This window comes from Gavialis gangeticus, unplaced genomic scaffold (assembly GCF_001723915.1).
Source record: "Gavialis gangeticus isolate Ggan-Ray unplaced genomic scaffold, GavGan_comp1, whole genome shotgun sequence".
Taxonomy (NCBI): Eukaryota; Metazoa; Chordata; order Crocodylia; family Gavialidae; genus Gavialis; species Gavialis gangeticus.
The window spans coordinates 77,439,086-77,465,798 of NW_017729033.1; the positions used below are offsets into that span (position 1 = coordinate 77,439,086).

Below are 26,713 nucleotides of genomic sequence, written 5' to 3' on the forward strand. Positions count from 1 at the left end.
AGTAATGGGCTATTAGCTGGAGGAATTCTAGATGCCCCAGGAAAGAGACACATTTCTGGAGGATTCTGAAACTCATGAGCAATAAAAACAGTGCTGATGGTGGGGAAAGAGGGTGGTAGCTTGGAGTTATTTAGGGGTTTCCTATGACATAGTCCTGCTTTTTGAGAAAGTCCAGGTCACCAGTGGAGAGGGCTAGCAGGATGACCAGGAAAGCTGATTTCTGGAAAAATTGGAAAAGTGTCAGAGGTGCTAAACTGTAGGCAGATAAGAGGGTAATACTCTTTTCTTATTTTTTGTCCTGTCTTCAAACAATGTGGTAAGTTTTTCTTGTACAATTCCTTTCTCCTATAAAATCCTTTTGTTGTTTTGTCTTCTTGTTGATTGCCTCTGGTAAAGAGTGATCTCAGGGCAAGTTAGATACCATGCCCTAAAATTCTTTTACAACCCAAAGGGGAGATACATGAAGCTGGCAGAGATTCCCTTGCTACAGATGTGATATCTAATATAAGGGTAGCGGAACTGAGGTTTGCAGGATAAGGAATTATCCATGGGCAACCTTAGCCTGTTCCTTTGGCCAAGCAGCATAAAACTGGGGAGAAACCCAGGGCTCAGGGGATACCCTGTGGACAAATGTGTGACAACAGTAACAGGTATTTTTTGAGAGAAAGAGATGTGTGCGCGCACACACGCGCACGCACGCACACACACACACACACAGAGCTTAGTTCAATGTAGATAACTGATGAGGATGAGTCTGGTCATTAAAAGGTTCCTTAAAGCTTTTTCAAGCTTCTATAATGTAATACTGAATTCAGATACTGTTTATAGAAGTGGCATGTTTGAAATATCTATTCTTCATTTACAACTCTTGATCTGAAGAAAATTTTTCTTTCTTTATTTTTGTGGTTCTTTTCTCCCAGATCAACCCCTGGAATTCTTCCAGTAACAAGATTGTGTTTTTTTCCAGACAAGAATGATACTGATCTTACATTCTTTTTCACCCTCATTAGAGTTGAAAGTATGTCTGATTGTTAGGTTAGGCTTCCAGGTATATCTAAGCCTTGGACGCACATTATATTTGTAGGACTACAGTCATAGGATTATAGGAAAGTAGGGCTGGAAGGGACTGTTAGACCCCAACTCCATGTGGTGCCCAACGACTAGGGAAACCATGATCCAGTTGTTCATGGATCCTGTTACTCATTAGCCAGAGCAAACAGGGAGCAAACACTAGCACACATTGCTTACAAAAGCTTTATTCAGAATGGAGACAGCTTCAGGCAAAGGTCCCTCAGGCACACAGCCCATGAACCAGGGGACCTACCACGAACAATAGTTCCTTCCATATTTATACACCTTGGTCCATGCTCGTTAACATTTACTCCACCTTTGCCCCTCCTTTGGTTCCACCCATATTTCCTCCCATTTCAAGCTCTGCCTCTCTTTACTGTTTACTTCATTAACATGGAATTGCCTGTGCATTTCATTCATTTACATGACTTTTTGCTATGAGCGCATGTCTAAGACCTTGACTTCACTTCTTTGGTCAATGGGCGGACTTTGACCAAAACCTGGAAGCTTCTGGAGGCTTCTTCACCAATCACCATTCACCTTTTCGCATATGTTTATCTTGGATCCTGTTACCAGTTACATATTGTTTTTCACATTCCAGTCTGTTTTTCTGTCCCAGGTTGTACCATGTCCACATTCCTTAGACCCCTATATCTTATCTTGTTCCTTACTGTAGCTGGTTCACATCACACAGACTTACTTGCTGCCTTTTCCAGAAAATGGTCGACACAATTAAGATGGTTACTTAACATAAGCAAATGGCTCATTTACCGTAAGCATTCGTAAGATTTTACAACACTACTATATGGTTAGAAAACTGCTTGCCTAAGCATCTTGCAATGTTACTTTTAAAATATCATTTTGCCTTGTGGTCAGCAGCTTTTGCAGGGCCACAGATTAAAGCCTTGTTTCAGCTACAAATCCAGTGCTCCCCAAGGTCCAAATACAGTCACCCTAACAGGGACCTCATGAGGTCATCCAGTCAGACTCCTGCTTAAGGCAGGATCATCCCTGTCTAAACCACCCTAGCCAATTGTCTGTCCAACCTGGTCTTGAAAATTTTCCAGGAATGGAGATTTGACAGATTCCAATGATCTTAGTCACAAAGTTCTTCCTAATATTCCACCAAAATTTCCTCTACTGCAGCTTGGGGCCTTTGTTCCTAGTCCTATGTCCTGTGACCACAGAGAGTAATCCATGTCCATCCTTTCTATAATCGCCCTTTAGGTTCTGAAGAAGGTTGTCAGATTCCCCCCCTCAGTCTTCTCTTCTGGAAGCTATATAATCCTTGTTCTTTCAGCCTTTCCTCTCTGCTAGACTGTCTCTGATTTGTCCACATCTTTCTTGAAGAGTTAGGTCCATACTGGAGAGAGTATTCCAGATGAGGCCTCCCCAGCACCAAATAAAGCAGAAGAATCACTTCCCTTGATTTGCAAGTGACACTTCTGTTAACACAACTTGCTATGTTACTGGCTTTTTTTGTCATCAAGAACACACTGTTGGCTTATATTCAGTTTATGGCCCACTGTAGACCCCAAGTTCTTTTGTACAAAAATGTAGAGTGAAATGCATTTCTGTGCATTCATGTTTCTTCACAGTCCCCTTCCTCGAGTCAGCTGAAAGGCACACTCTCCAGCCAGGCATAATAGGAGCTTCTCTTTCACTCCCCTTGTTCCCACAGCAGAAGCAACAGCGCAGCAGCAGCAGCTGTTCACCAGGGTAGCTCTGCAACAACTGGCACAGAAAGCAAAGCTGTAGCGCTTCTCTCCACTGACTGTCAGGGAGCCAGCCACTCTTCCCTTCTCCTTGTAGTGGAGAGAGAGCGTAAAGTATTCTGGGATGCTGGCAGTTTGAGATACATATAACTCATGTACCAGACACGTAACTGTCTTTACATTGCATGTAGCACTACAAAATCCTGTGCTTTAGAGAAGTTTCAAACATTAACTTTTTTGTAAGAGATCCCATTCTGTGATAGATCCACCACCTGTGCAGCATTGCAAATAGCTTAAACATACGGATGCTTGCTTTTTGCCATGCTATAAAGGCATATGCAGCACTACAAAAGTACTGTGTGTCCACAGCCCCAGATATGGTCACACATTTTGCAATCCCAATCAATCTACTGTAATATTTGTTTTGATGACATGGTTCCAGTAGCCATTTTCAAGAACATAACATCAATGCAAGAAGATATTTTGGCAAGAAACAGGGAAGCATCAGAAAACACAGACCCTGTAGTAATGTCCTCTCCAGAAACGATTTCTTGAATACATGGTACTTGTAGAAACAATTATAGAGCACTGAGGCACGGAAGATCTCACAGGGAGAGGGGAATTGGAGATGGTTAGAGGAGTGTTATGCAGTTATGTGGGAACAGATGTTAAAATACTCTTGCCTGTATTTTGGAATGAAAGTGTAATAGATGAAAGACAAAGTAAATTGTAGCATGATGATATACGGTTGTTATACCAGCAACCTTGCTAAAGATTTGTAACTTAAAAATGAAAGTAAATGTAAGACCCTTGCAGAAGAGGCCATAGTATTAAAAATATCACTGGCTATCTAGCCTGCTAGTGACGTTCTTATTTCTTCAAATACATATTTTCAATATAACTCCCACAATGCACTCCATCTTTCAGTATGGCATTCATGCATGCCTCCTGTTCAGAACAGATGTTAAGTACAGTAGTAACTGTTCCTTTCCACTGATACAGTTTCAAACAATTAAGTGAATGGTTTAGGATCATGCTAAATTAGTTAAATTGTTTTATCATTACGTGCTTGTTTGCATTTGTAAAGCTCATAATTAGACACTAAAAACTGGAAGTGACTGAAGACGTTGCCTTCACTAAAATTGTTCTCAGCCAAATAAAGTATTAACCACTGTTTCAGCATAGCAGGAAAAGCTACTGTTTGTCTGAAAGAACTAAAAAGTAAATGATGCGTTCTAACTGCTTCAGTTTGCACCAGTTAATCAGTATATTAATAGAATTGTCTGCTTGCGTTCTGCATGTGTCTCCTGGAAGTGTTCATTAAGCATTATCACAATTATTTGGCTTTCATGATTTCACATACCTTTGCTCAGAGGATTTTCCCCCTGCATTTTCATGACCGACCATCAAAACATCATGGGGGTCCACTTTTAACACATTTGAACTTGTATTTCTTTTTTAAAACTGTTTTGAGTTATTCAATGCTGAATGTTGCTTACTTCAATAAAACCCAAAAGAATCCTAAATGAAGATTACATAAGGAAAATTATCGCTACATTTAAACGTTTATCTCTCCACAGCTTTTAATACATTGGAAGACAATAAATTATAGTATAGAGCATTCTTGACATTTTTGTTTTATTTAAAGTGAAAATATTCATTTCTAAATGCACTTTCATTATTTTGAGGCCTCCACGTTTTTCAGTTTCCTTGACAACAGCTATAAAGATGCTGCTATCACTATGGGAATGGTTCTTCTAAATGAAGCTGCTACTTCCAAAGGAGATGTTGGAAAAAGGAGAAGTAAGTTATTTCATAAACTAGCAGAATCTTTGCATTTTATTTATTAAAGGTATTTTGAGAAATAAATAGAATTAACACTCAGAGTAAAAATCTTCAAAAGCCTAGCTTCAGATTTTGTGCTAGTGTAACTGTGTGCACTTTTGTGTTCTGATTTTACTTTTTTTTTTCTTTCTAACCAAATGAGTTCTATCTGTTCAATCTCCATTTGTGAAATCCTAAAGAGGTGTTATACGTATGCCATTTCCCATTTGGGACTATCTATACCTCCATGACTCCATCAGTAGTAATGGGTTTGCATGACTAATTATCATGGTCACTGGCACAGAGAAAGGGAGACAAGATGATGGCTGCCCCCTTCTCCCTCTGCTGCTGATTGGCCAAGAGGGCTGCCCATCATGCAGCCACAGCCCTTGCTGCCAATTAGTGGAACTGCTTCAACAGCAGCCCTCTTGGCCAGTTAGTGGTGAGGGGTGGGGCCATCTGAAGAGCAGCCCTCTTGGCCAGTCTGTGGCAAGGAGTGGGGGACCACTGCTGGGGTCCTTTGAGCAATCAGTGATGTGGGTGGCCTTGCCACAAAAAACCAGAGAAGTGGCAACAGGCACCACAACAGACCCATAAATTTGCCTGTCTGCCTCCTCAAATTCGGTAGGTCTTTACTGATAAGCTATTGATATAAGTGAGCCTGAAGCCCCTATCTGCCAATTATCTAGACTGTAAAGCTCCAAGATCAACATCTAGTGGCAGTCCAACCTGACCCTGAAATCACTGCTAAACTTCTTCTTCTGAGTCCAAGTAGCAGCTGGTCCCACTGTATTCTGTAGCATCTCCCTTTGACTTCAGTGGTAAAAGGTTAAACTAGGGGTCAGCAACATTTTCAGCTGGAGTGCCGAAAACAGCCCACCTCGACCCATACCTTGACTAGGCTTGCCAGGAGCAGATGACAGGTGAGCTGCGAGGGGCCAATCCTCATTGCTGGCAGTAGATGCCTGTAGGCCAATAGCAGGGGATGGGCCGGGGTTACACTGCCCCGCCCCTTCCCTGCCGTGCAAACCAAGGTGTGTGTGTAGCTACTGCTGGCCATGGAGCCTGGGCTGCTTGCAGCAGGTGGCATACAGGCTGCAAACAGCTGTACTGGGGTCTCCTCCCTGCCATCCACCTGGAAATGTGTGGGTGTCCCTGCCATGATCAGCAAGCTGTGGGGGGCTGGGGGGGCTTTGCAAGTCTTGGTGCAGTGGCTTGCAGCCCTCTGGCCACCTGCCATAGCCAGCCAGAGCTGTGGTTTGGCCCCTGCTGCCTGCCACAGAGCCTGGGCTGCTCACAGCAGGCAGTGAGGAGGCTGGAAACAGCTGCACTGAGGTCTGGCCTGGTTCATTGCTGGCAGCAGTTGAAATGTGCGACTCAAGGCAGATGGCAGAAGAGGGACCAGGATTGCACTGCTCTGGCCCCTTCCCAGCTGTACGCCCCGAAGTGTGTGTGCTGCCGTCACTAGCCATGGAGTCGGGCCAAGGCTCTAGATGCCAGTGCAATGGTTGCAGCTTCTCAGCTGCCTGCTGCAGCTAGCTGAGGCTCTGAGCATCTTCTGCCTGCCACAGAGCCTGGGCTACTTGTAGCCTTCCCACCACCAGGGTCCATGACTGGCAGCAGCTGTCCAGAGCCTGGGCCAGCTGTGCTACGCTGAGCAAAATAGCCTCACGTGCCAGGGGTTGCCGACCCCAGTGTTAGACCTATCCGTTAATTATTTCTCTCCTTAGGCTTGATGTTTAAGTCCAAAGGAATCATTATATGTACTTCAACTGGAATTGGATTAGAATCTTTACTCTGGTAGGGGTGATGGTAGTCTGTGGCAGAACTGCTGTTACATAAATTATATAATACCCTAATAACTTTACAAGAATTTATAAATGCCATCTGCTGAACATAAATAGTTTTTATTGACTAGAACTATGAACCCGAATTGAGAATGTCTCTGTCACCTTCCTATCTTGTTTTAAACAGAAAAAGGTGTTTAAATTTCATTGACAGTTACCTTAAGTTTGTTGCCTAGTGCCACGTTACAGCATAACTGTGTGCCATGATTACGTTGTATTATGCTAAGTTAGTTCAAATCATGCTGGCTAATTTAGTTTAGGTAACTTGATTTATGGAAGGGAGGAAAGCAGGCAGGCAGGCAGCTCTATTTTCTTTATTTGCTTTTAGTTCAAACAGACCCAAGTAGCTATGCCTGGAAGAAATCAACTAATGCCACAGTCAAATTAATGAGAAAACATAATCTGACCACCAAAATTATAAATTGTTTTTTCAAAGAACGAGTTTCATTTAAATCTCTTTAAAAGGAACTACCAAATAATTTGCTGCTCTTAAAACTTGTAGCATGCCCAGTTAGAGGAGGGGAAGGGTTGATGACCTAAAAATAGCTCGGTCAGAGTCCGGGAGTAGAAATAGCAAAGCCCTGGGGCTGGGGTAAGTGGCTAGGCTTTTCCAACCTCTGGGCTGTGCTGTGAACACATGTAAGCCTTTACAAGAATGGGTTAAACCTTTCTCAGTCTAAATTTGTTCCCTCCCTGAAGTGACCTAAGTGTAACACTGTAGGTACCCTAAATATCCTCGTATCTTTTGGTGTGTTTCCAGTTTGGGGTCTGATCTTGATAATTGCTGTTAAAAAAAAATAGAAATAATCCTAGAAGTAGCAGCCAGAAGCCACAAATCCCACCTTTCTGGGGGAAATCCCTTCTTATTGGCCTATAGAACCAGGTTCCACACCCCACTCCCCCTTACTTGCTTTCCCTCTGGCCCCACAGGTCTTGCACTTCTAGCTGCCTAGTCAATAGGCCAGCATCAAGAGGAAAGATAAAATATGCTCTCAGAGCTGCCTAGCACATGTCCTGGTGATTAGGGCAAATTCCTAGGAAGTGGGGGATGTGGGTTTAAGGCCTCTCAATCCAAAGGTGCCAATTTTTTCGGCAAATACTCTAAGCACTAAACTACTGTATTGAGCAAAAGATAGCTGCACACTCCTCATTTTATTTCACTAATACTGTGTCAGTTAGACATTTTAGTTCAAATTGGCACTTCTTTTCTGAATTATCTGGATCCTGATATGATGAAACACCTCCCTTGCAGCTATATCCCTAACCTCAGAAAGGGAGGATGGGTTCAAGTACACCATTTTACTTACCTACAGCTGGCCAATAGGAAAGCTAACTCCCTACTGAACAAATAGGCAATCTGGATACAAAGCCTAGGCATCTAAACCTGCAAATTTGAGTTGCCTGCCTAAGGTGTGATACTTAAATTTCAGGTGATGTAATGTCTAAAGTAATGTTTAGAAGTTGATTCAAATCTGATCTTTGCTATAAAATTCTTCTTTACTGTTAAAGAACCAAAGGAGACAACAATTAAATTACCTTCACTGCTATTTTACTATAGGTAGTTGAACAGTGAGAACATGACACCATTCAAAGGACATTATTCTAAGTGTAATTTCTTTTTCAGAGAGAGTGAACAAGACCTGAAATTACATTGACTGAAATGTATAATTTACAAAGATTATTAAATCCACTATCACCAGAAAGGTGTTTGCATCTGCAAACATTTTGTACAAGTTGCAAATTACTGTTCCTTTTTCCATTGATAATATGTTCATACTGACAAGCTATTTAATAACTGGAAATAAATATTATTCCCATGTGAGCTTTTGATATCCTGTCTGAAGGTACAGAGCATGAGGTGACAATACAGATAGCAAAACTTAGGTATTTAACTATGTCAAATTTCTTTGTGAATGATTGACATAAATAATATTTTTCTTAGGAGAGATTCCAGATGTTAATCTTTTTTATGTGTCTTTCTGTGCAAGTAAATTTTTTTTTCCCCAGTAATATGCCTTGTAGGACTGGGTCTGGTGGTTTTCTTCTTCAGCTTCCTGCTGTCAATATTCCGCTCCAAATACCATGGCTATCCATATAGGTAATCTTTTATTATATTAAATTCTAACTTTTGAATTTTCTGTTGATTTTCTCAGGATACAAGGTGAGTGGTCTATCTCAAAAGTTTCGAGCTGGTAGGTTATCATGACTGCTGCTGCTGTAGACCCTGGCTCACTTGCCTGGCTGGTTTGGTCAGCACCTTTTCTTTTGCCTTTCTCAGGTTGTATAGACCTGCATGGCCTTCTCGTCTTCTAGTGTTATTCCTGTATATTATAGATAGTCTCAGGAATCTGTGAAAAGCTAAGAGGGAGACAGGAATTAGGAGGAAGACAAACTGTGGAGGGTAGAAGGGAAGAAGGACACAAAACAGAAAGAACTTGGAGCAGAGTCTCATGTGATTAAATTTGGAGTCTGTTCTGGTATAGTGATGCTCCGGCATGCCTTTAGGAGCAATGAAATTTAGCTGTTAAATGACATAGTGATTTTGTGGTTGTTAGGCAAAGGACACCATTCCTAAAATAAGATAGATCATTGCTAACCTTTCTTCTTCATGAATGTTCAGTCATTTATTCTCCTTTAAAGTCTTTTTAGGGGTGTCTAAAAAGAGTTGATGTGGGGAATAGTTTGTGCTCTCATTATTTTGTTCACCAGTTGGACCTAATGTCTGACACATCATTAAATTATTTTCTTTATTGGCTCCATGGAAGGTGAAGCTCTTGAAGTGGAAGTTGATGAGGTTTGCTATGGCCATTAATTCCTGTTGCTCAACCTTATACCAGCCCCCTGAAAAGTTCTGTCTACTCTACAGATGAGCTTTACCTGTAGTCATTATAATGGATGAATCACCCTGTCAAAATACTCTGTAAGAAACTTCACATATCATATAAACTAAATCCACAAATACTTTAAATCTGAATATACTACCTCTGATGGGTGGAGTTTTTCCCCACCTTTTGGGACATGAAAATACCACTAGTGCTGCATTTGTATGAAAGCTTCAAAATGATAGAAGAGTGGGTGGATAATAGCATACATTCTAGAAATAAGTATCAAAACAACTTTTTAGATGTGAGCTCTTAACAGAAATGGGAACAAAGCTTGGTTGTCACTTTTTAAGGAGACTACAATTTGTATATATCAGTGCAACTGATTTTCAGTTTATTACGTTTTATTAGCTTTTTATTCTAATAATAAGAAAGAATATATTTTAATCTGTATTGCATGCTTAAATGTTAATTATTCTTGGTAATTTTTTTAAAAAGCTATTTCAGCTGAAAAAGCTTAAAGTCTGATTAATGTGTACTTCAGCTATGTCAGCAAAGTTAGCTTAATTATATCACCTTTCTTCAAAATCATTAGCAAATCTGAGGGTGCCAAGAGTTCTGGCATCCGACAATGCATTGCAAAAGAACCTATAGAGTGCTAAAAGGTGGATTGGAAGACGTGGGCATGTCGTACCCACAGTGCAGCACTGCTTTTGATAATACTTTTGTTGTGAGGATGGTGCTGCGTTAGTAAAGCCTGTCAATTGTGTATGTGCTTGAAGGAAATTACAATACCAGCAGCCAATACTAACAAAACTTTCTATTGACTATGTAGCCATAATCCTTATCTGGCTGCTAGGAAAGATATGTCTGTGGCACAAAAAAAAAAATTGTTTGTTGACATTATTTCTACAGTGGAGCAAAGCTGTCATTTGGGGCCATCATCTCAAAAAAGGCAATTTCTCAGGTACTTGGAGACAGTACCATGTAGGGACTGTAAAATCACAGGCCATGTTTAAAAAGTACAAAATAAGAAGATGCTCTGTTTTCTCTGGTCCTGTATTGTCCTTTTAAGCCTCTTTTCAGCTAAGTTAAGTACGACATGCCATTCTTATTGCTGAAAAAATGTTTCTCTTAAAAAATTAAGATTGATAATGATGATGATGATGCCTAATGATTTCAATTATAGCTTTGTGTGTACTAGTTTGTATTTGTTTTGAAATGACTTCATTTTGAACCTCAAAGGATGAAGCTAACCATACGAAAAGTACAGGAGTAATAAAATATTGCTGTCTCCTTATAACTAGTATTGTAACTAACCACCTTCCTCAAAATACATTTTTACTGTAGACTTAGGCTCCCAGGTCCTCACACCAGATAACATTCACAAAAATCATGTTAGTTTCACTTTTGCTAGCAAATACCTCCAGGTTAGCTGCTCTAGTGTGGGCATTCACCCCCAAAATGGAGCAGAAGTACTCTTCATATCCAAACCTTCTTCATATTGTATCATCCAGCTTAATAGCTTAGCTTCATGTCAGAAACAGATCCAGTCCAATAAACACTAGTAAAAAAATAATAATTTGTAAACAAGATTTGTGGGAGTAGGGGAATATGTGCTGAATAACAATATCACTGCTGTATGATCAGCAGTTGGTGTAACCCATCTTTTTCTTAGCTTTGTCTGTTCATAGTGTGAGCTGTGTCACATGGGGGCCTTGCTACTCACCTGTCTAACACATCTGGCATACTTCAGTGTAATCTAATAAACAGCAATTAATAAGACAAAATACCATGTTTTGAGATATTCTAAAGACCTTTCTTTTACATTCTTGCTTGAAGTAAGGCCATAAATCAGAAGTCAGTATTTTTGCTAATTACAGGATTGGGTTTTTTCCCGATTAATGCAGCGTGGTCTTATATATTTGTGTAGCTGTGTCTACTGCATTAACCTAATAATCTATTCTGGCAATAAAAAAAGTTCTTAACTCCAATGTCTTAGGGCAACTTACATGGACATTTGCACCTAGAGGGAGAACTAAAAAAATATTTTCACTTCCTTTTTGCGGTAACAAAGAGCACGATTAATGTCATTCATTATTTCCAGATTACTAAAATTATGTTGTTCCATCCATTTTAGACAATTTCTAGCCCTATCTGTGAATCAGAAAAATAGCATAAATTAATTAAAATAGATTTTGGAAGAAACATGAAAAATAAATTTGTTATAGAATCTTCATGAAGATGATTATTCTTCATGAAGATTTTGAAAGAGAACTTCATCTCCCTTTTAAGTAACTTAACATTAAAAGTAGTTCCTATCACAGAGATCTAAAGGAGAGGACATAATATTTTTAAAAAGGGAAGGGATAACCTTCAGAATTACAAGTTAACAAGCCTTGTATCAAAATCATGAGTTATGCTTGACAGACTGCAGTACCTCGGAGAAGGGCTTGTGGATTACAGTAGACCATGGGCTGATTATGGGCCAATAGTGTGCCTTGCTGCAAAAAGTGCAAATACTTGCAAATCAAGAAAAAGTGACTGTTCTAGTCTTGGGCCCCGCAATTCAAGAAGAACATGGACAGATTAGAACAAATCCAGCACAAAGGGCATCCATACAATTACTGGGTGTCTGGTCTAATGCATGCTAATTAGCATGTTTTGGAGCATATTCAATCGATCGAGTCTGCTGAAATATATTAATTAATGTGCTCCAGTAACCTCTGTGTCATGTCTGTTTAGTGTCCCCATGCTTCAAAATGGCAGCAGAAACACTTAAACTGAAGCTCGTCAAAGAAGCTTTAGTTCAGGCACCCCTAATGCCATTTTGAAGCATAGGACACTGAACACATGTGATGCTGTGAGTGCTTTAATTACAGCAGTTCTTGGAGCTGCTCTAATTAAAGCAACACCCTCCACCCTGGAGCATGTGTATAGATGTCCAGAGTAACAAAAATAACTAAAGACCTGAAAAGCACAGTCTGAGAAGAGAAGATATAGGCAGGGGATTTGATAAAAGTCTCCAAATACCTGTTGGGCAATTATAGAGTGGATATAGATGGACTTTTCTTTGTGGCTGTAGGGGATAGGACTAGAAGCAATAACCTTAAGCTGCAGCAGAGGAAATTTTGATTGGCTATTAGGAAGAATTTTCTGACTATGAGAATGGTCAAGCATTGGAACAGACTTCCTAGAAAAGTTGTGGAATCTCCCTCCCTGAAAATTTTCAAGACCAGATTGGGCAGACACTTGGCTGGCATAGTTTAGTCAGGGATGATCCTACTTTGGCCCAGGAGGCTGGACTACATGAGCTTGTGAGGTCCTTTCCACCCATCCTTTCCTATGATCCAAAAAACTTGTTAAAACTACAGTTAAAAAGTAGAATTGCAAAATGCCTGGATTATTAACATGAGAAGGACATGAACAAGGAAAAATTATATCTTTGTGACCTACTAGAAGCCTTTGTCAATAAAGCTGTTCATCATAAGAAGAATTCACTGCAGTTTATCTGGGGATTTTCCCAAGCCTTTGGTGAAGTTCATCATGAGAATAGAGGAGTAAAGTGGGTAAAGAGTGAAATTGATGGTGGCAGTTCTGCAGTACAAGGATGACAATCTTCCACTAAACAGGGAAGTCATCAGTGAGTCTGTACATGACAGGAGGCTTATCCAAGATCCATATATTTGACTGTAGATGTGGCATATAGTTCTAGGAGGGAAGAGGAGATCCTGGTGATGTTGGGTCACAGCTCGTCTCTTTCATCTATCTGGCTCCACAATGAGGTGAATTTACCTGGCAAGATTAATGGCTTGTTATACATCCTGGCACCATTGGGAATAATTCAGTGCTTGCATCTTCCAGGTGTTGATATAAATATTGCATTTCTCTAGATTGGCCTTCTAGGTCTCTTCTTTTGTCCACCTCTAAAACAGTGACAATTGGTGAGTTGGGAGTATAAAAAGGAGTGAAGTACTGTCATGAATTTAGCCCCTCCCTTCTTTTAGTACTCCTTTGAACAAGTAACAATCTTAAATCTTTCTCACACATAGATCAGTAAGAGCACATTTCTCACATAGCAACCAGTCCTTTTCTGACCTCACTATCCTCACCTGCAAGGGATATCAAGCTTCTTTTTTCTGTTAATTGTTTATTTCCTACCCTTGGGAATTTTCCCTTCCCCCACCCCTCTCCCTAATTTCACAGCTCTGGCTCCTCTTCTTAACAACTGCTGTGCTTGCTTCTGCAGACCTAATGAAAAATGCTTTGTATTCAAAAGTTTGCCTAATTTTATCTGAACCATACAATTTGTCCAATAAAAGATAATCATCCAAAAAAATCCTTCCCTGGCAGCCCAGTATTCACACTGCAGGCTCTTTGCTTCCCTGAACTTCCTTACAAACAAACCTGGGAGATAAAGCGAAGCTTTTGGTATCACATCTCATGGGAAATAAATCGTTAACCAGCTACAGAGAATGGGGATCAATGCTAAAATCATAAGGGCTGCTTACAGACATTTAAAAAAAAAAAGGCACTTTAAACTCAGTGCATTCCTGTGCCAAGTCCAACACATGCCCAGAAGACCCGGTACGTTAGCTGGACCTCGCTCACCCACCGTCTGTATAGATCAGGCATTTTAGCGAGGCTTTTTTGGTGCTTTTATCTAATAATTGATTGAATCAGCTATTAGATAAAAGTGCCAAAAAGCTCTGCAGAAGTTTGCCCGATCTATACAGATGCTGTGAAGCTGGGTCCAACTAGCACTATGCTTCTCCCAGTAAAGTATGGAATTGGGGGTGGGGGGTGGAGGTGGGAGGGAGGTTAATGTCTGTAAGCAGCCAAGGTAAATAAAAATTTAGCTTAACAAAAGACTAAAACAAGTTATGTTAAGAGGTGAGTTATCCAAGTAGTATTTTTTTAAAGATTACTCTTATTACCTTTCCCACTTTACATTTTATTCAGTGACCTTTTCCCTGGAGTTGGATGTGTCTTTATGAAATTTGTAGATGGCAGTAAAATGAGATTGTCAATATGGAAGAGGGCTGGATTTATTATACAGGAAGAGTTAGGTAATTTTACAGGTTGGAGCATTATAACTGAAATGAAGTTAAAAATAATTTACTTTGGGATGAACAAGTCCTTACCTATAAGATGGAAGCAGACTGGCGACAACTGAGAAAGACAGTATTAGTTGATTTTAGGGTGCAGCTGTTTAAGAGTTTAATGTAACCTATCATGTATTAGATGAGGTTTATTCAGTATAGATCAGATGACAGAGTACTACTGTATAAGGCATTGGTAAGAATGCTATGTTCAATATTTAGAATACCATATGGACTTTCTATTTTTTATCATATTTACCAGTCTTCAAAGAAGGTAAATAAAACTGAAAGAAGTTCAAGAAGGACTACTAAAATGATGAATAGAAAGTGGGATCTTTTATGATGAAAGAAGCTTGAAAGGAGATTGTCTTGTTTAGCTTAACCACATGGAATATGATCACTTTTTTGTGCATTTATGGCATAAATATTAGGGAAGGAAAGGAGTTTTCTAGTTTGAAAAACACTGACACAAGATCAAATGGCTACGAAGTGGCTATTCATGGCTATTTAGATTGGAAATTTAATTATTTCTGAATATCAAGGGAATGATGTTTTGGAATAGGTTTCCAAGCAAAGTAGTGGCAAATTGCTTTAAGAGTGAACTGGATTAGTTTATGATGGTGTGAACAGGACTGGGAGTTCTGACTCAACTGTGCATGTGATCATGTATTCACAATCTCTGTATGGGGTATAGAGGAAACGGCTGTAATGTGGTAAGTATCTGGTAATTCCATTAGGGGGACTAGAGAATCATGATCAGTAGTATGATCCAGATAGAGTTCCCCACTCCCTCCCTCCGTAAATATAATTGCCTCCTGGGTAAGGGATCATGTGCATTTTCCTCTGAAGCAATGGGAGATTGTCCACAGCTAAGCCTGGGGCTTTTGACTGGGATATGCTGATGCTTCTATCTGGGTATTTTAAGAAAACAGAGTTTCCTGGATAGAAGGTATTGCTCTTCTGCTGAGTGTCTTGCAAATTAGGGGGGAGAGTTGCTTTCCTTTGTAGAATGGGGTATGGTTGTAGGTTCTGCGTGTCTATTAACCAACAGATTCCATGTTGTTTTAGTGGCAGATCTTTGGTGGTGTCTTTATCTTCCCTGTTTTTACCCATGGCGTGTCACAGGCTGTCCTTGGTATGGTAGCTGTTGTGCTTTGTAGTTGCATGCAGAGGTTTAAAACAGCAACTTTAGACAATTCTGGATAAATGGTTCCCTACAAACAGGGGACTGGACTCAGGAGCCCTGAAACACGCTTCCAGTCATATGTTTCTTATCTGATTCACTTCTAAAAGCTATGTAATTTACTTCTTTCTGTTGACTCTTCAAAGAGCATTCCTGATAAAATGCAGTAACACTTTACAAGCTGCTGCTTTCCTAGAATCTTCTGTGTTTTAGAAGTAATTGGAACAAACTACTTGCCATTCGATCCCTTGGTGTGATCCTGCCACAGTAGAGAATTATCAGAAAATGTCACTAAAGTCTGAGTTACTCCTTTGATACTACCAGGATTCATTTATTTCCTAATTATCTGCTCAATATGTCAAAAGCCTTCAAACATTTCTTTATTCTTCCTGGGGTACTGTAACCCAAAAGCCCTCTGAGGGTTTTGTTTGAATTAAGATCCGATTGATTCATTGGACTTCAGTGATATCAACCTTGATTTCTACAGTGAATCTCCATGATTATACCATCTTCTTGCCTGGTTCTTTCAGATTAAATTTTCTCTTTGGCTTAGGCCTGTAATTCTCATAATTTTTAATGAAATGACAATGTAGAGAACACTGACCAGAGAACATACCTGTTTATATTTATTTTCTTATTCTGTCATTTCCATTTCATACATGCTGTTCTTTTAACAGTTGCCATCTCAATTATTTAACTATCCTTTTTTATTTTTATATTCTTTCTCAATATCATACTTCCCTGATATTCATTAGCCTTATAATTTATTTTCCTTTTCCTGCAGTGCCTGCTGATGCTCCAAATTTACCTTTGTACAAAGAATACAGAATGTGTTATCAGCAAAACTTCTGAAATCTATTGCTTTGTTCTGCAGTGTTCTGTGCAACCATCTCTTTCTCCTGTATTGCTCCCATTCAGTGCCTCTACCTGTTTGATTATAACAGGATATTCCCACATTTATTCACAGTTGCCTTAATTTTCTGCTTTCTTTCCTCTTTCTTCTTCTTGTTTCAGTCTGTTGCCAAAATGGTTTTGATCACTGATTCATTTATACAGTAAATCCTTGTCCAACTCTAGTCTTTTATCCTGCCTGTGCAAGCTGAATATTGCTATTTTTACATTTGATACGTGTATTAAAAAGCAAAAGGAAATCCTTGCCTGATTTCAGTTTCTTTTGAACAAACTTAGATTTATTTTTGCATAAGAAGAATTCCTAGCTCTACTTTGGGTCCATCAGATTGTATATGTAGAGCTGTGAAAAAGTGGGTAAATGTTCATCACTTTTTATACTGTTTGGTTGTAAACAATATGCAATGAATATTGATGTAATAATACAAATCAGTACAAAGGGCCAGAGGGAGCTATGCCAATGTATTCTAAATGACATTTGGCCCTAAAAATATAATTCAGTAATGTGACATATCAATGATAAAATATGACAACCCAAAAGTAGAGGGGAGGGTGAGGGTTTACAGCTTTTATTTGTGTGTGTTTTGGTGACATTTAAAAGAAAACTAAAATGACTTTCATGTTACATAAACAGTCACAAGCATCATCACAAATTTGCTATACTTCTTCAAAGAAAGTCATAAGTACTAAATTGCTTGTCTGCTGTATATCACTGAACAATATATAAATCTTCACTGAAGCAGCATGCATCAGTAAAAGGTCAATGAAATAACATGTCTTCTGCTGTGCATCCTCTTTCTTGCCACCACCAACCTCCATGAGCTGAAGATATATCAAGATGAAATCAAATGGAGATAAATCAAGAGCCAAGGACTGGGAAAAAAGAAGGCTGTTTCATTTTTCTCAAACTATATCAAACAAAATGGTGTGAATGCTGCTTCCCCCTACCCCTAATAGTGCCGCTGCCAGTGTAGCGCCTCCTGTTGATCACTCTGGTGACAAAATGGAGAGAATGACTGAAAACCCCAAAAGGGTGGGTAAGCATAGGGCGGGGGGGGGTCATGCACTTGCACCCCCATATCTTTTCATACTTCTCTTTGCAGACAGAATACATGCGTTAGACCCCGACTCCATGCAGCACCTAACAACTAGGGAGATAATGATCCAATTGCTTATGGATCCTGTTACTCATTAGCCAGAGCAAGCGGGGAGCAAACACCAGCACACATTGCTCACAACAGCTTTATTCAGAATGGATACAGCTTTGGACTAGGTGCCAAAAAACAAACAAAATGGGGAGAACCCCTGAACAATATTTTTTTTCATATTTTATACACCTTGGTTCATACATATTAATATTTGTTCCACTGCTGTCCCTCCTTCTGTTCCACCCATTTCTCCTCCCATCTTAAGCTCCTCCTCTGTTTACTGTTTACTTTATTAGCATATAATTGCCTATGCATCTCCCTTATTTACATGCCTCTCTGCTAAAAGCACATGCATAAGACTTTGACCTCTGCTTCTTTTGGTCACTTGCTAGTTCTTTCTCATTCTTTGCTGATTTCAGCACCATCTCCAAGGTCTTGCTTCTGCTTTATCTCCTGATGATAGCTGGTGGGCCGCATCTTGTTCTCATTACACATTGGGCTCTAACACTACGGCTATTTAGAAAACTGCTTGCCTAAGCATTTGCAAGGTTATTTTTAATACTTCATTCTGCCTTGTGACCGGCAGCTCTGCTGAGACACAGGAAAAAGCTTTTGTATTTAGCTGCAAATCTAGTGCTCCCCAAAATCCAAATTGTCACCCTAAAATGTGTATATATATTTTCATTTCATTCACACCCAATTCACCACTGCAGGAAAGCTGGATAAGCAAAAGGCCTACAAATATATCAATTTTGATTACACTATTCTTGCAAGTTATGTTTTATTTTGAAGCTTCTCCAACCTCATTTGGAGGTTCTCTGTCCCTCTCTTTCTGTGTGTGTGTGTACTGTAGTAATCAATACTTTTTTTACACAATGAAAAATAATGATGAGACAATGGCTAGGCTGGGACTCAGTGCCAATCAAAAGATATGCTAATGAATGAAGCTAACATGAAGGTTTTGTGTTGTGTAGGTGAACTATAATGAAAGAGAGAAACAGCTTGCTTTAATATGTAGCATATAAGCCTCTTCTAGAGTTAGTTATAGTTCAGTAGTGGGGATTTTGCAAGCTTTTTGCTGATCCACCTTTCTTGCAATGGTGAGTTGGGATTTCTCCATTCTGCTAAAATAACGGGGTTCTTGTTTTAATTGCTGGCATTTATTGTTGAAATCGTTGTTTTTGTTTCCACTCTTCAAAATTGTTCCTCTTGCCCTACCTGAACTGCATTTTCTAACTTTCTGTCTTTCTCTGAGAGAACTGTTTTGTAACCCAAGAATATATTAGCAGTAGCATATTCCCACCACACACAAAAAAACCCATCTTATGTACTATATTTTAGCCTCACTAGGAATTATTCATTCATTCATTCCGTGCCAGCAAAATAGTCTAAGCAAAGAACTAATGTGATGCAATAAGACAACAGGTATATATTGTGATGTTACTTTTGTGTTTCAAAGCAGCACAAGAGAATGTGTTCACATTGTTACTTTGGATTAGTCCTAAGCTTCAGGAGTGTTGGCTGGAGCCATGTTGGTCTAAGGACACAAGCAGACAAGGGTCTTTGGGTAAATGTGATATCTTTTATTAGACCAACTAAGCAGTTGGAAAAATTGTTCATTGCAAGCTGTCAGGCACAAACACCCTTCTTCAGGCATAGGGAGAGTCTGCTGGTTTTTATGTGTTCTCCTGGGTGGAATACAGGCCAATATGCAAAATGAAAGTCTGTGCAAATGCAAATGCATGGGATGTGAAACAATAGGTGTCAGACAGGGGATGTGAGCTAATAAGTGTGAAACAGGTAGGTGGAGGGTACGGAGGGGAATGTTAACCTGGCAATAGAATGTAGCTGGTAAAATGTAGAGGGGTTACCTGGGGTTATTGAATGGGAGGCAGGTTATATTGTGCCACAAATGCAGTGTCTATATTTAGCCCATTTTGTATCCAGTAGATTTACGTAGTGAAATTTGTAGGCTTATCTACAAAAAGTGTTTTGTAAATTCCCTTGGAGGATTAAATCTGAGAAATTTGTGAGAAAGTGGTTGTCTTGTGAGAAGCAAGTAATTGGGTATTGTTGTTGATGGATTTTTGGTGTGCATTCATTCTGGTACACAGTTGTCATTTGGTTTCTCCTACATATTTTCTATCAAGGCATTCAGTGCACTGGATGAGATACGTTAGATTTCTGAAGGTGCTGGTGTAAGATCCAGGAATGATAAGGGTTCGGTTGTGGGGTCTAGTTATTGTTGGAGCAATGGAAATGTGTTGGCAGATTTTACATTTCTTGTCCTGGCATGGTCTGGATCCATTTGGTGTGCTTTGGGCCATAGAAAGTTTGCATTTGGTGATGAAATTGGCATGGTTTGGTGCTTATTTAAGGCTAGTATGGGTGGTTCTGGAAAGCTCTTTTTAAGAATTGGGTCTTCTTCTAGTACGGGTTGCAATTGTTTGAGCATTTTCTGTGTAGGTTCCAGGGAAGGATGGTATGTCATAACTAATGGTGTGCAATTAATGGGGATTTTCTTTTAGTAGTGCAGTTCTTCACTTTGTATCCAGGTGGGTCTTTCAAAAATTTGATCCAACTCTCTGGAGGAGTGTCCTTGTTTAGTGAAAACCCCTTTGAGATTTGCAAGGTGATGATCACGGGTGTTCTCCTCAGTGGAGATTTGGTGGTATCAGAGGACTTGGCTGTGTATTACAGCTTTCTTGCTGTGTTTAAGGTGGTTGCTGGTTCTGTGTACCTATGCATGTTGGTCTGTGGGTTTCTTTTATATGATCTTCCTGGGCACCCATACACATGCGTCAAGGCTGCTCAGATGTGCTGCAATTACAAAGCTACTCTGATGTGCTGTAATTACAAAGCTATTCTGATGTGCTATAATTACATCGAGTTTGCTTGAGCATAGTAATTACCACACTCCAGCAGACTCTAGTGTCACGTGTATCAGCATCCCTGCACTGAAAAATGCTGGTCGGGGCACTTTAATTAAAGCTTGTTCAACAAGCTTTAGTTAAAGCACCCCCCCACACACAGCATTTTTTTTAGTAGGGGGATCCTGATACATGTGGCACTCTGGGTGCTTTAATTAGTGCAGCTCCAGAGCTGCTCTAATTAATGTGCCCCTCTCCCCTGCCTCCCGGAGCACATGTATAAATGCCTGAAAGTGGGTATTTGTGCCTAAAAACTTGCAAATAACAATTTTTCCAACTATTTAGTTGGTTTAATAAAAGACATTACATTTACCCAGAGAACCTTGTCTTCCTATGTCCTTAGACCAAAACGGCTAAAGGAATGTCCCTTCCCTTTTAATTATCTTTCACTAGTGAGTGCTGTTTCCTTTCCATTCCTGACAATGTTTCTTATTCAAAGCAACTTCTTTTCTATTATATCCCAAGTTCACTTCCATCTACTAGCCAATTTTCAGTTTAAATGCACAGTATGGCTGTTTTGATTTTACTGAATGAATCTGAATCCTGCTCTAACATTACTAACTATGATATATGCTATTTCTATAAATAGTTAAATCCATCCTTCATAAATTCCTTACTTCTTGCACAATTTAGTCTCCTTATCAGCCTCTGCATATTTAAAATCAAAATCTTTTGATTCCATCTTTTCTTCATGTATACTAAAGATATGGGTTGAAATAGCTGAAATATTTGTTGAATATTTGGGAAATCTGTTTATGCAAATAAACCCCCAGTCATATCAAAATGAACCTGAACCTAAATTGTACATTTTTGGGGTTTCATTTTTTTACACACCTTTTGCTTGTGTGTAGTTCTGCACTTTGGTTAAGCAAAAGGGATTGACAGCCATTTTCATAATATTTTCAACCAAATCCAAGCATCTTTTGAAGTAGTCCTTTTTTCCCCTCTCTCTCTCGAGACCTTCTGTCCAATGTTAGTGTCAAGTGGGTTTTACTAAGATTTGGATAAGAATTTGTTTCATTCAGAAAGACAACCAGATGAAAAGGAGTCTGCAGGTTTAGTTATGTTTTATACAAGAATCTGACATTTAGAATACTTATCCAGGAAGTGGAAGATGTGGATTTGAGTCCATCAAACCTGAAAGATTCAGGCCCACATTTTCTACTTCTGAGGAGAGTTCCCAAGCCATTAGATGATATGGTAGTCTGCATAAGAGACTCCACCACTCCTGTTGAAGCTGCATGCCTGTGGACACAAGAAAGAGAGGGACTTTTCACAAATTCAGAAAATCATTTTATCTTTTTTGCTATATAACTCTACATCATAGTATCACTCAGTTGCCATTGCATTTAGCCCAGTACCTTGGTACTTGGCTAAAATATGCCTTCCAGATAGGCATTGATCTTGATCTGAGGAGATCTTGATAGAAACCCATTACTGTATTTGGTAGTTAATTCCAATGGCTAATCACTGTTAAAGATATGTCTTTATATCTCATTTGAATTTGTCAGACTTTAGCTTCTGCCCTTTTGTTCTTTGTAATTCTTTTCTCTGCTACATTAAACAGCACTTTAATAACAGGTATTTTCTCCCTGTAAAGATAATTATACTCTGTAATGCTGTCATTCCTCAATCTTCTTTTGATAAAATAAACTGATTGAGTTATTAAAGCCCCATGATAAGACATTTTCTCCAGTCTACTAATCTTTTCATGACTCTTTTCTGCACCATTTCTCTTTTTCAAAAATTTTTTCAGTGTGTACGTGAAAACTGTATACAATAGTCAAACATTGTTCTTACCCTGGTAAAATTTACTCCTTTTCTATGTCCAAGAATTACAATAGTTGTTCTTCTCGCAGGTTCATACTGTTGCTTGTTCACTATGACTGCTTTTAAAGTCTGGATGTAGTCCAGTATTCTATGTTTTGCCTACATTCCTTGTATAAGTTTGGCTGTATTGAAAAAAATGTTTTTTGAATAGACCCACTGTTTACCAGGCAGCCCAGATCTCTCTGTCCTTGAGGGCCCTCTAATTGTTATTTTTCACTTCATGTGGCCCACAAATATCAACAGTAATTTTATATTTACTTTTAGATAACTGATGAAAATTTTGAAGAGCCCTGTGTAGCCCCAGTCAAAACACCCCTATCTGATCCATTTAATGTCTTTCATTGGTACTATTCCATGCTGACTTTTAGTCAGTGTTGTGCAATACTACATCATCAAACCTGTAATCTCATCAAAGAATGAAATCAAGTTTATTTGGCATAGCCTATTTTTGTCATAACCTGTTTCTTATAAACCTCATGATGAGTGACATTAATTATATGCCTTATCCTTTAATTCTTTACCAGATACAGAAACTAACACAATGCATATGTGCCAACCAAAATGCAATTTGTTCCAACCAAAGTTGCAAATGCTATAAGGTTCTGTCATCATCCATAGTTTCATAGACCTTACACATCATGGAGTCCAGCCCCCCTGCACTTGGGTAGGAAAGACTGCTGGAGCCAAATGATCCCAGCAAGATGGCTGTCAAGTTACTTTCTGAAGATCACCAGGGCAGGTGACTGTACCACCTCTGGGGGGAGCCTGTTCCAAACCCTCAGCACTCAACTTGTAAAGAAGTTTTTTCCTTATGTTCAGTCTGAAGTGATCGTCAATCAGTTTGTACCCATTGTTTCTTGTCCTCCTCTGGGGACCTTGGTGAACAGATGCTTCCACAGGCCCTGATGTATGCCCCTAACATACTTATAGGCTGCCACCAAGTCCCCTCTGAGTCTTCTCTTCTCCAAGCTAAACAGTCCCAATTTTTTCAGCCTCTCCTCATATGACCTCTCTATAGGCGTCTAATCATGTGACTCTTGAGCTTCTCCACATTCTTCCTGAAATGCATCACCCAGAACTGGATGCAGTCTCCAGTTGCAACCTCACCAAGGCTGAGTAGAGGGGGAGAATGACATTCTTAGCCTTGCTCAAGATGCCTTAGTAGATGGATGCCAGTGTTTGATTAGCTTTGCCAGCTACAACACTACATTTATGGCTCATGTTCATTCAGTGGTCTATCACGGCACCCAGGTCTCATTCAGTTGTGGTGCTGGCAAGCGTAGCACAGCAGAGCCTGTAAGTGTGTTGCAGATTATTTTTTCCCCAGATGGAGCACTTTATATTTCTCCCTATTAAATGGCATCAGGTTGAGGTCTGCCCACTTTGCAAGCCTGTCCAGGTTGGCCTGTATTGCCAGCCTGTCCTGGAAGCTGGAAATACAGTCAAAGATCCATGTAAAGATGTTCCTATGTTGGTTCTGTCCAGTTGATCAACTATGATATATACTGGCCCTTTTCAGTAAGCTCCTCAGTTGCCTTGCCCTCACCATCATCATTGGAAATCTAAAGCATAAAATTCAATTCCACTTCACTGAAGACACCCACCATCTTTTATCATTTTAACTGTTATCTGTTCAGGTTTCTTAATAATAAATGAATTTGACAGTGAGGTGACAAATAATTTAAAGCAACAGCAAATTTACACTTATAACTGAGCCTTTTGGATAGGGCAGGATATAATTTTGATATTTTTATTTATTTTTTCTTTTTGTTTTATCTGTTTCCTATTAGTCATTTTTCCTCCATTCAACACCGTTCCTTTCATTGCATGTTTCTATCACATAGCAGTAGAGGAGATGCATACATTTTTCAATGCATAGAAAAGTATGATTGTAACACAAAAAATTACAATGACAAATGTATCAACAGAAACTACTTTAAACCTAATACATTCTTGAAACAGTTTTCTCAAGAAAGGGAATAAGACCCATTGATAAATACATTGACTTGCTCCATTCAAAGGGAGGGAGGGAGAGAAGAAGGACGGAAACTATTGTCCGTAGTCACAAAGCATTCATATTATTTAGGTATTGTAAGACTGTTATTGTAGTCTTGACGGTCCAGAAATTATGGAAGCGGGGAAGATTTCTTAGAATGTTATCTGTTATAGCTAAGGACAGACATTACACACAGACATTAAGTGATCAGAAACTGGTTTAAACCTGTAACAGAACATAAGTTCAGCGTACATAAACCAGTTTCAAAATGACTGAAACTGGTTTAAGATAAACCTGGCTGTGTGTAGTATCAGACTTAAGTAATTTGGGTCAAACCGGTTTATGCAGTATCTGTCCCAGACCCCTTCCTGGTTTAAGTTAAACCAGAGTCTCCCAGCATCTCAGATGCTTTGCAGCCCTGGGCTGGGCTGGGCTGTCTGCTCCAGAGGACATAGTTGGCCCCACCCCTCTCCTCCCTAGCCAGAGCTCTGGCAGAGACTGCAGACACAGCAGGATCTGCCTGGCTTCCCCCTGCCTGCTGCACCCCACTCACTGCTCAAGCAGGGATCCCTTTTCCCTCCTCCCTCCCTCCCATCTCCCACAATACCCCAACTTCAACCCCACGGACCCTAGCCAGCATGTGGATGCTAGCTAATGCAGAGAGGTGTCTGTGTGTGTGTCTCCAGTTTCACTGGGACAGGACAAAGGCAGATAGGACAGTGTCCACTTAGCGCTTTTTTGAGCTAATCAACAGGTCAGCTGGTAATATCCTTCCATTCCTTCCTTGGAATAAGCTGTTTAAGAAGAGCTTGAACTAACAAGAGAGGCTTTTCTTTTCTTGAAGGGCTGCTAAATGATGTGTTATCAGCCCCCTGCTGGCTCCTTCACCTATCAGGTTTGCAAACCATATGAAGAAGCAGGGAGAGGGAGACTGAAAATCTCAGTATTATCAACCGATGCATGCAGTGCACCCACCCCCTTGCCTCAGAGTACTAGCCAAGGGCTGGAGTCCTGTGTAGGCAGGGTGGAGGTTTACACTCCTCCCTAATCAGAGTGTTCTTCCAGGGCCTGGCCATGCACCCCCCCAGCTAAGCACTATGGAATGGAATGGAGGACTGGTCTAGCACCCCCATCTTCTAGCCTGAGCCACTGCAGCCATGTGCTTTTATTTCTTCAGTCCAGAGGGAAGGTCTGTGTAGTTGCAAACTGGTTCAACCTAGGCAGGTTAAACTAACCTGCAAAGATTAAATCAAATCAGGCTCAGGCTTTTTGAATGTCTGTCCCTAGCCCAGTAGACCATATGTGTAGTTGGGACAGAGTTAGTCAAGCTTTTGAATGCAAGACTTTCTTTGTCAGGTCTGACCAGAACAAGCCAGGCACAGCATACTAAACAAAGTAGTGAGAGGGGAAGAGAGAAATTTCCAGGGTAGCAGACACAGTTAGGAGAAGAAAAGCTGATTACTGGGAGATCAAGGCCTATAAAAAGGGAGGAGGGTCATTCTGATCCATCTGGTGTGAAAAGAATTCAGGAGCTGGGTAAAATATAATGTGCTATAAAACCAATACTAGTGTTTCATGGTAGTTATGGCAGTGGATATGTGCTAACAAGTTAATCATTTCTTGCCAAACCAAGGCTGTGTCCTACTTGCTGTCTGTTGGGCACTAGAGAGTTTGGTCAATATTGTTTGTAATTGCATAATTGTTGGGCACAAATTGTTCTACTCCACTGTGAGAAGTCTTAGCATTTTGGTACTGCTTTTTTAACACAGATTGAAGGATCTTTCACCTATAGAGGTAAGCAGATTCCCAATTTAATAACATGTAAATGAATGAAATTCCAGGGCTGTTAACCTGATGAACTTCACTGTTTTAAGTTAAATTAGATTACCAACCACTTTAACTGTTCCTTTAAATCTATAAGTTGTTATAGGAGAATAGGATACCTTATTTCTTTTGCTTTTTAATATGTTAGATTTTAGACATTTTTTCACTACTGTAAAAATGTTTTTAAAATATTTTTAAAACTCCATAGCTCTTTATACTATTTGTATTTGTTTTTAATGATACTTATCGTTGCAAAATCATGTTTTATGATATTTATCAGCCATTGCACTTAGGAAATATATAAAAATTATGGTAGAATCTTCAATTAAGCCATAAGAAATAATACGAATGGCACTGATCCGAGAAAAACTTAAGGAAACAAGAAGGGAAGTGTACAAGAAAGGAAGAATAACCATGCAAGGCACTGACAAACAGAAAAGGGGAACTAATCTCCTAGGTGGCATTATAAATATAACAAATTTGTAACAGGAAACACACCTCAGATCTGTAAT

General features: G+C 39.7%; 1 protein-coding gene across 1 annotated transcript in view; it reads left to right on the plus strand.

Annotated features, from left to right (window-relative positions):
* The window catches only part of TUSC3 (tumor suppressor candidate 3), a 362,952-nt gene that overhangs the window by 331,488 nt on the left and 4,751 nt on the right, over positions 1–26,713 (plus strand). Inside the window, exons 8-9 of the mRNA XM_019526355.1 lie at positions 4,515–4,589; positions 8,465–8,555. Of these exons, the coding sequence (XP_019381900.1) occupies positions 4,515–4,589; positions 8,465–8,555 (166 nt within the window). The remainder of the gene's footprint in view (positions 1–4,514; positions 4,590–8,464; positions 8,556–26,713) is intronic.